This window comes from Telopea speciosissima, chromosome 7 (genome assembly GCF_018873765.1).
Source record: "Telopea speciosissima isolate NSW1024214 ecotype Mountain lineage chromosome 7, Tspe_v1, whole genome shotgun sequence".
NCBI classification, from domain to species: Eukaryota; Viridiplantae; Streptophyta; class Magnoliopsida; order Proteales; family Proteaceae; genus Telopea; species Telopea speciosissima.
In genome coordinates, this window is record NC_057922.1 from 36,505,867 (window position 1) to 36,516,654 (window position 10,788).

At 40.5% G+C, this 10,788-nt stretch overlaps 1 protein-coding gene across 1 annotated transcript; it reads right to left on the minus strand.

Moving 5' to 3' along the window:
* Window positions 1-8,287: 8,287 nt before the first annotated feature.
* Window positions 8,288-9,427, minus strand: LOC122666895. Its single transcript, XM_043862995.1, has 2 exons — window positions 9,126-9,427; window positions 8,288-8,820 (listed from the first exon to the last, which is right to left on the minus strand). Exons 1-2 carry the CDS (start codon window positions 9,419-9,421, stop codon window positions 8,511-8,513), a joined length of 606 nt encoding a protein of 201 aa, XP_043718930.1. The 5' UTR covers window positions 9,422-9,427; the 3' UTR covers window positions 8,288-8,510.
* Window positions 9,428-10,788: the final 1,361 nt, after the last annotated feature.

Genomic DNA, 10,788 nt, shown 5'->3' on the forward strand with positions numbered 1-10,788 from the left:
AAGGTCTCAAGGGCAGAACCTTATCTCCTTCTTGCAAATGATAACTTTCATTTTTTTATCATGCTCACCTGGATGAGATCCATACCATTCAAGCTATTTTGCATATTTTCGAATTTACCATGGGTCTTTGTATCAATCCTTGTAAAAGTGAAAATTTCTTCAGCAAAAAATACATCCCAAACCCTTCGATATGAAATAAGACATTTGTTTGGTATAAAAGAAATGTCCACCCACTCCACATATTTGGGGGCCTTTCTCTTTGTCTCTTTAGCTATGCGTTCCATTTTTTCTTCTCTAATTCACAAGGTGCAACAAAAATTATCTATCTAGAAAGCTCCCCTTCTCTCCCAAGTAGGTAGATGTCTCCTCATTAAATCTATTCTCTCCTCAGTCCCGACCTATCTTATGTTTGGTTTCCTCATCCCCAAGGTCATCAGTTTTAAACTTGTATCCATCAATGCATCTTTCTGGAGAGGGGATTTCAAAAACTACAGAAAACCCTCTCTCATTGCTTGGCATCAGGTTTGTAAACCAAAGCTAGATGGAGGGATGGGTATCCGGCTTAACTCTATTCATAATAATTCACTCATTCTCTGCTTAGGGTGGCGGTTGTTGACTGATAGAGAGTCTCTTTGGGTAAAGATCCTTCAAAGCAAATATTGTGTTTCTACTTCCTTACTCAACTCTGACTTCAAGGCTAAACGAGGATCATGGGTTTGGCGCAATATCTCTGAGATAATTCCTTTTCTTAGAAGGATGGTATGTTGGAAAGTTGGTAATGGCCTTCCAATCGATTTCTAGGAGAAACCTTGAGGGATCCTCTATATATCAATTCCCAGATTAAACCCTTTTCCTCAATCCTGAGAGTCTTTTGATGTTATCTCTCATAGGTCTTGGAACCTGCCCCTCTTAAATTCCTTCCGTCCCCTATCATAGATTGACGAGATCTTTCGTCTACCTCTCTCTCAAATTCATCATGATGACTTCTTTATCTATCACATCTTCAAGTCTGGTCAACTGACTACAGTAGTAGCTGCTCTGTTTTTTACCATAATGCATACCTCCTCCACTCATGGCCTATGACATCTTTTATGGAAAATTAAAATTCATCCTAAATTTCAACATTTCCCATGGAAATTGCTTTGTGATGGCATAAGTATAAAAACTATGCTGATTAAGTTCCTATCCTTGGATTATTCTTCTGGTATTTGTCATACCCACACAGAAACCGATTGACACCTATTCCTAGCGTGCCCATTATCGAAGCGAATTTGGGTTGTAGGTCATCTAGGTATTCGCACCGAACATCTCTAAGCTCCATTTATTCATGCATTGCTTCTCCGACTTCTTTTTTTCTCTACACCCAATATTAGCTAAGGCCCTCTTTCTTGCAATCTTTGCCATTACTTGTTATTTCCTATGGCAGGAACGAAATATATGTGTCCTTAAGTATGGATAACTCAACCCACATTAAATTCTTTTCAATAAAAACCATTGGGTTTCTCAACTTCAGATTCTGAAACATAATCCAGCAGAAGGCCCATCTACTAGTTCACATGTGGTGTCTCCCTCCCCATCTGAAATCCTAGCTCTCACACGACCCAGCTACTGTATGTACCTTTATCTGTGATAGGAGTTATCTTGAACATTCAAATGAAGTTGGATGGTCTTCTATTTTAATAGGCAACAATTCCTTCACTACTACTTATATGGATTATGGCTTTATAGAGAATGCTCAAGAAGCATAGGCTCAAGGAATGCTCCAAAGATTGCGCAAAACATGCTGCTTAAATGTCGATCATATCGACATCTGGACTGACTGTGAATTGTTGCTGAAATGGCTCTCTCAACAATCCATCTTGGCGTTGGGAGCTTTTTTCCATTTTGTTAGATATCAAAGCAATGTTAAAATCTTTTTCTATGGTGTGTCCATAAAAAATAACGTGTATACATTTCCTACAACACATGAACTTGCAGTGCAGGGTAGAAAATCTAGACTTCATATGGATGTAATGAACAATGTAGTGGACTTTATTTTCAACTAATATATTTTGTGTTTATCCAAAAAAAAAACAAAAACATAGAATCTACAAAACCTCGTGAAAAAACATGTGAAATTGGTGGTAAAAAACCAAATTCATGCAACAAAGTGTAGAACCTCGATTTCATACACACATCAAAAGAAAAAAGAATCAATAAGAAATTAAAATTGCAATGGAATTTAATAGGTAGTTTGATCAGGGTACACCTTATTGTCACCAAAGTAGTGAAGTAAGAATTTATATCCTTTTTTTATTTTATTTTAATTTTTTTTTTGCTAAGAAAACCTTCTTTTAATTACCCTTTGTTTTATAGGTAAATCTCGGTGTAATCATGTGTAGTGACAATAAATCATCACCACATAGGAGCCAAAAAACCATCCCATATAAATACAAAACTCATTAATGAGTTACCCAAAATACCACTATTGTATGGGGGTTTCGAGCCGACAGAGCAAAACCTGACTGGATGCCAAACTCGGTGTAACCAACTGTGTTTACACCAAGCAAGACCTTTATCATGAGCCAAAAAATATTTTCAAATTAAATAAAAAAATCACTTATCATTATGTCATTTTCAAGAAATGCCAGTGTCCATGTACAATGACATGATTTACACTCATTGAAAAAAGGGTGTGTTACACACTAATTGCGTAAGAAAGTAAGATTACAACTTATTTTTCATCAATTTTGATTTAGAAAAGTATTTTCAATTTTTCAAAGTTGAAAATGGCAATCTACAGGCTTTCACATCTCTTAACTAATACACAAAGAATCATCCTTGTTAATGAAATTTCTTCAGATGAAACTATAAATAGAACACAGGCCAGGCCTGGTCCAAGCCGCCCACAAAAGGCAGGTCGGACCCAACCCGACCCGACCCTGGTGCACATGGGAAGTGGCTGGGTCTATTCCTCCCGCTTAGATAGATTCCCAGTGGGAGTCTAAAAGGGGCAGGGGTCTTAAGGTTTTGGCTTTATATAGAAAGCCTGTAACCCTAAGACCCAGAGATCTATGAAACCAAAATTCTCCCTCTCTCCAGTGTTTGTGTTGTCTTTGGGATTACATCTCTTCCTAGGGATTTGTGGTGTGGAGTTCTCTGTTGAGAAGTCTGTCGTGATCGTGGAGATTCGTTCGTGTGCTCGTAACCATAAGCTTGGCTTTTAATCCTTCTTCCACTGCGCTTCCATACACATTCAAGTATGATCCAAACCCTAGATAATTTGGATCTTGGTGTATGTGAACCAACAAAATGGAGGAATGACAGAGAGTGAGTCCTGCGATGTGCATTTTCTTGAGACCGATTTCCCTAACATTAGTGATGCTAGCAGAGACCTTGATCTCTTTAACATAGAGACTGATGAAAACGTTTCACCAACTCTTGGCAATGGTGAGGAATTAAACACTCATCAAGAGATTGCCAGAGAGGGTGAGAGTGATCATCAGCCCAGTGGGATGCGCTACCTAATGAAAGTGCATAACCTCGGGTCAAGAACCCTCTGCACGTAAAAGCTCAAGTAGACACGTTGCCCGACGTCGTTTTGAAATTGAAGGGGACGCTGCCCTCGTCTGTGTCCCGAGGGACGAGGATGAGCCAGCCTCAGTGAGTGAGACACTCTCTTCTCCAGCTAAGGAAATGTGGCAAGCTGCTATGGAAGACGAGTTGAGTTCTATGAGTAAGAATCAAGTCTAGGAGTTAGTTGATCTTCCACCTGGGCACAAGGCCATCGGGAATAAGTGGGTCTTGAAGGTCAAGCGAAAGGCAGATGGATCAATTGACAAGTATAAAACACGTTTTGTGGCGAAAGGATATACCCAAAAGGAGGGTATAGACTATGATGAGACGTTCTCCCCTGTTATGAGAATGGCCTCCATACACCTCATTCTAGCCATTATCGTAAAGTTGGATTTGGAACTCTACAAATGGACGTTAAAACTATTTTTCTCAATGGAGAACTGGACAAGGAGATCTTTATGGCTCAGCCTGTGGGCTTTGAGAAGAAGGAACATGAGCGCAAAGTATGCCGTCTCAAACGTTCCATCTATGGCCTTAACCAATCGTTCAGGCAGTGGTACATTAGATTTCACCATGCCATTACCACCGTGGGTTTTGACATGATTGAAGAGGACCACTGTGTGTATGTTAAATGGTCCAAGGCAGGGTTTCTTATCCTATCCTTATATGTTGATGACATCTTATTGGCTGAGAATGACATTGAAATGATTGTCGCCACTAAAGAGTGGTTGTCCTCTACTTTTAAGATGAAGGACATGGGTGAGGCCAACTTTGTGTTGGGTGTGAAGGTTGCGAGGGACCACGCTAGGAGATTTCTTAGTTTGTCTTAAGAGGCTTACATAAAGAAAGTCCTGTAGTGATTCCATATGAACAACTCAAAAACCATTGACACCCTAATGGACAAGGCATACATTTTGAGCCTAGACCAATGCCCTAAGAGTGATGAAGAGAGAGACCAAATGTCAAAAATACCCTATGCAGCGGCAGTAGACAGTCTGATGTATGCGATGATATGCACGTGTCTAGATATTTGCTTTGCCGTTGGCATGGTGAAAGTTACCAGAGTAACCCAGGGTCAGTTCATTGGTAGGCATTAAAGAGAATACTTCGATACCGACGTGGTACTACAGACCTCTCGCTTACCTTCAGTGGTTCAAACTTGAGACTACGAGGCTATAGTGATGCTAATTGGGCTAGTGATAGAGACAAGCGCAAGTCCACTTCGGCGTATGCGATTTTCCTAGGAGGCGGGACTGTCACTTGGAGTAGCAAGAAACGGAGTTGCATAGCTCTATCCATGATAGAGTTGGAGTACGTCGCATGTTCGACAACTGTACAAGAGGCCGTTTGGCTCAGGAGGTTCTTGCAGAGACTTAGTGTTTCTACTCACTTAGACGACGTTGTGCTTATACACTGCGATAGCACGACAACGCTTGCATTTACGAAGGACCCCAAATTCTATGGTAGAGCCAAGCACATTGACATATGGTATCACTACATTCGAGACATGGTAGTGCGAGGTGAAGTTGTTCTACAGCATATCTCCACTGGCAATATGTTGGCTGATCCATTGACTAAGCCTATTGCTAGAGATGTTTTCCTAGTTCACGTTAGGAACTTGGGACTCAGGCGGATTTGATATGTATTTTTTTGGGAACATTTTGTTTGTGATGGATATTTATCTGTATTTCTCTTACATTTATTAATGAGCATATATTTGTTTGAGTAATCTTGTGCGTATACATTTATTGTTTGTAAATATGTCACCAGGCATTGAATCGATCACTTACACGGGTGATTCACCTTGGTGCTTGAGCATAGCGAGCGAGATGAGCTCAGGAGCATGTGTGATCAATAGTGCCTTAGTTAGAGCTAATATGAGACCTTTACTTGGTCCAACTTGAAAGATACCACACTTCTAAGTAGCCTGTTAGAAGCCGGATGTGAGGTTCTAGGCTGAAACCATACGGGTGACTATGCTAGAAACTCAGGGTAGGTGCTTGAAGTAGCGACGACTAAGATTGGTATGGCGTTTATTTACTGCGAGTGACATGCCCACCCTAGTGGGAGTTACGCCATAGCATGCATATCATACTGCATGTGCTCATGTCGACTGATTGTGAGAGTGACCGAATGGATCCTTGCTTCGTCACTGTGTGAGTCAAATGGATTATATTAATCCCACAGTACCCTTATTACCTGAGACGATGTCATAAAAAAGACACCCAATGATGCTACTTTGACGTTCTCCTTAGGAACATGGATGATGCGATCCAGCGGAAAGCGATTGGAAAAGCTGTTGGGGATATTTGAATTGACACGAGGGGCTCAAGAAAAACCATCGGACGTTAGACCTTTGTTATGTTACTCATTGTCCGGGCGACGTGTCGTATTTGTGATCGATGCAGTCATGAGTGCATTACATACCAAGGATTAACACTGCTCATCATGAGGGATCGAGAGTGTTAGATCTGGTGTAAGTGGATTGTTTGGGGTATTTCAAGATTGTTTGTGAGTGATGTACTATGTTGGTTAGATGGAAGTTTGCTATAGTACTCCTACCCTGTTTCATCTTGATAGGTCGCACGCCCCATTTCCTGTGTGAAGAGTTATACAATTGAAGAGACTTGGATGCATAGTTAAACTATTGCGCCCCATGTGGGCAAGTGGGAGATGTAAATAGAACATCGGGCCAAGCCCGGTCCAAGTCGCCCACAAGGGGCAGGTCGGACCCGACCCGACCCGACCTTGGTGCACATGGGAAGAACCAGCCACTTAAGTGGTTGGGTCTATTCTTTCCTCTTAGATAGATTCCCAATGGGAGTCCAAAAGGGGCAAGGGTCTTGGGGTTTTGGCTTTATATAGAAAGCCTGTAACCCTAAGACCCAGGGATCTGTGAAACCAAAATTCTCCCTCTCTTCAATGTTTGTGTTCTCTTTGGGATTCCATCTCTGCCTGTCGTGATCGTAGAGATTTGTTTGTGTGCTCGTAACCATAAGCTTGGTGTTTGATCTTTCTTCCGCTGCGCTTCCATACACATTCAGGTATGATCCAAACCCTATATAATTTGGATCTTGGTGCATGTGAACTAACAAAAACTAATGCCTTTGAAGAGAATGACTGGCATTGACCAGTTGATCCGTAAGTCATATATGCTGATACTAAATTTCTGGCACAAAAATCTATTTGAGAAGAACACATCGTTGTTGGGCATAGAATATACTGATCATCACATCTACAACCAATAGGTATTGCAGGTTAGATTCCATGTCCTCTTATTCATACACCATATAACAATAATTAACACCACTCAAAAGCCATTCAACTAGAGATTATAAGATTTTAACAAATCTTGTGCACAAGAATATCAAAAACCATGGTTTCAAGAATCCTACCACCAGAAAAGAAAAGCTAGGGATTAAAGTAATCTAGGTTTTTATGAGAAAGAGAGAGGGTCCATTGAAAATAGTGCACATTGGGGTGAGGGAGAGCCCCGAGCCCCACCAAGTAATCTGAACTATCTCATCCATTGAATCTGATTTGTGGTTAGAGAGAAAAAATGTCAGATGGGCGAGATAATGGTTAAGTTGGGCTATTTCAACCAATAGGTTGCGGTTCAAAGACTTGAAAACAGCCTCTCCTGCGAAGCAGGGGGTAAGGCTGTGTACATTTGCCCCTCCCAGACCCTGCAGTAGTGGGTTGGCCCCTTTTTAGAGAAAATATGTTAGATGATTAAAAACAAAGGTCAAATGGTAGTCAAATCCAAGTACAACCACAAACCATGTGAAATACACAGTGCAAGCAAAGAGAATCAACTCCAAAAGTGATGCTTGAGGCCCTTAGTACACACTTCTAGAAAATTTCTAGTAGATAATAGGTGGCTAACCAATTCCTCATCCTTCAATCTTCATGATTCATCCCTAAGGTTCACAGCATCACTTTTTTCATCCTCGTTGGAGTCTTTCTTTCTTCTTTTTCTTCTCTCTCTTTCACTCTCAAGTTATGGTACAATGTTTTAAGGGAAAGGGTTCAAAGGGGTTTTGCATATTTGTAACACAATTTCATAAAATGGTTTGGTTAAGAATTCACCCTTATGGTCTGTTTCATCCAGCATCCAATGATAGAAACTTTCCCAACCTGAAAGTCCTTCAAGCCCCTTTGAAAACCAAAGCTTGTTAACAACCCATAAGAAATAGGTGCACAATGAAGGATGTAATTGCCTTTTAAGTTAAAAATGAAGTGCAGGCAAGAGGCTTCAAAGAATAGGGAGGAGTCTCTTCCCAACTATTGATCAAAAAAGATACAAAAATATAATTGTTGTGGCTAATCTATCACCATTGTATTCATTGTGAGATAATAACTCAAAAGTAGAGTTACAGGTGCAAAATTCCCATAACTACATAGTTGAGTCCCAACTTATTTGCAAATATCTGATCCATTGGCATATTCAGCAACTTCATAGTTAGTTTTCTAGCTTCAATGGCCCAAAAATGTCATGGAAGGACTGAGGGAAACACAACACATAAAGTTACATTCAGCATCCTTCAGTGTGAATCACAATCATTTGAATTTGAATCTAGCAAGGAATGGTTACCAGCCTTAAACTTTAGATCGTCTGAACTCAAACCAAATCTCATAGTGGTTGAACAGCAAGCTATCATGGGTGTGTTTTCTAAGATACTCAAGCGCTGTACTTGTTAGCCTTTTTGTACACCCCTCTCCCCCCCCCCCCCCCAATCCGGAGCAGAACTTTATATTTTGTGAGAGACAAAGATCCGACCATCATAAGGTTTCAACCTAGCTACCAACTTCTCCAGTCCTGCCCAAACGAGCTTATCCGACATGTGAAGGAAAACAACACTTGCATAGATCAAATCATACTGGAAACCTGATCCAAATTTACTGAAATCCATATCCTCACCTTTCAAGATCAAAGGGCACTTGTATAGGAGACCCTAAGATGGAAGCTCATACCTAAATGCCGCCATAAGAGAAAGCTCATCCTTTTCTAAGCAATGGAAGTGCTCTGGAATCAAGTAACAGATAAAATGCAGTCCAACTCGAAGGGTACCACATCCAATCTCGAGGACATGGGAATCTGGCTTCAGCTGAACTGACTCTACAAGAAACTCAAACACGTCGCGTCCTCCAGCATAGGGTTCCCCATAATTGCTGTGGTGTTCCTCTACGAGCAATTCTCCAGGGCATGGCAATGAAGTGTGGTTGTTCGCTTCATCTCCTTCGTAGTGCGAGATACCCTTGAATCTGAAAATTCAAAATTATATGAAATTCACCCAAACATAAATAATTACTGCAACCGAGAACAAATTGAATTTTGATACTTGACACGAAAAAAGAAGAAGAAGAAGAAGAATACAATAGAATTCGAAATGCAGTGTTTGTAATTTGCATATCCAATAGATTAAACCCTACATTTGACACAAGATACGGTTCGATTGTAATTTTTTACTGTGAAGAAATTACACTACAACTTGACGTTGCACGTTTGATTCCGACTTGCAACAAACCAGTAAAATCGAACACGAAGAGAGAGAGAGAGAGGAGCTTACTGGGTTAAATGTTCAAGCTGTTGAGCGCGAGTGCGAGGGTTAATGCCCTTGTGGAGGACATTGAGTTGCATATGTAGGTTATTCTGCTGGATTTGATCTTTCACCCACGCGATGTCTTCTGTTGTTGGAGATATTCGATCCGTAGTGGATCTCTTGTTGGCCGAAGTGGTGGAGGTGGCGGGAGGGCAGTAGCATGAGGAGAGGGCAAAAAGAAGGAAGAAGAGGAAGATGGCAGCAGATGCTACTGAGAGCACTAGCATTGGCACTGCCACCACTACACCCTTCAATGGAGCCATTCTGTTTGTGTGCCACACATCCACTTCTCTTCCTATTTTGCAATTATTTTTTTTAAGGCAAAAAGCAATAAGGTCACTATGGTAATTTTCTTGTTATATTAACTTTTTTTGGTCATTTTCTTGTTATATTAACTTCGATGTGATAGGGCAAGGCGCTTACATCCACATCTGAGCAAGGTATAAGAGTACGGGATCGGTTTGGCCTAATCCGAATCCAATTTCCATTTCCAGTCGGATTGGTTTGGTTGATTTCCATTGCAGTTGGATTAGAGTTACTTGAACCAGCCATAATGAAATGATACCTTATAGAAATAAAATTAAAAAGAAGAATCAAAGATTTCACATATGTGATAACTTTTTAGAGTTTTTGATCCAATAGATGTAAGGATCTTGAAAGGTTAAGTTTCATTGATTTTCTGCTATTTTTCTAACTAAAAGAGAAAAACTAGGATAAGAAATGCAAATCAAGAGTTGTTAAGAATTAAATTGATTAATAAAAAAAAAAAGGTTTAAATAAAACTATTGTCCTGACATCGTCTAAAATTTAAATAGTGTTTTTCTTTTCTTGTCATCTTAAATCATGTAGAAAACAAATGGCAGAAACTTTAATCAAACAAACGCTATCCATGGACATTGAGTTCTATGTAACCTCACTTACCTAACAAAGTTGAAGCTTTTTCAGGATGATCAAATTCTATGGCTCAAGAACATGCGGAAGGAGACTGGAAGCTTTGTTGGCAATGGAGACAGCAAAAACAAGATGGATGGATCAAGAATTGGGATGCAAGATGGGAGGAACCGTAGATGAGGGACACATGAAATAGTGTATTATAGGCGTAGGGGATTCGTGCACGAGAGGGGAGGGGTATCAACGATTCATCAATAGGGGGTTTCTAGTCATTTCATCTGGGCATTTATGCCCATCCTGCACTTGCATGACAAAAATGGTGAAGAAGTTGTAAATTTCTTTTAATTGCACTGTTTTATTTTAAAAAAAAGATTTTTTACAATTACCACCCCAAAATCTTTCATATTTATTATTACCTCCCAAAAATTTTGAAACAACTGTTACCCTCCCCTGGTGCATATTAATAACGAAATGGCCCCCTCCGTTACAGACCTGTAACGGCAGGGGTTAATCGTGAAAATATGCCGTTGTTACGGATTTTTTAGGACAAAAATGCCCTTTTTGAGGTGGTAATTGTAAAAAACTCCCACCCCATCACCACCGTCCCTTCTCCTCATCCTCCGTCTTCTCCTTCTTCTTCTCCTTCTTCTTTGAATCGCAGAGGCACCAAACCAGCGTCAACGCCATCGCCTGGGCTCCGCACAGTTCCACCCTGCTCCCTTGACCGAATCCTTCACCA

Bases quoted from the DNA above. Each gene is read 5' to 3' on its own strand.
- LOC122666895 (XM_043862995.1), bottom strand. From the start codon at position 9,421: ATGGCTCCATTGAAGGGTGTAGTGGTGGCAGTGCCAATGCTAGTGCTC. The intron at 8,821-9,125 runs GTAAGCTCCTCT...TTGAATTTTCAG, and splicing joins CAGCTTGAACATTTAACCCA to ATTCAAGGGTATCTCGCACT.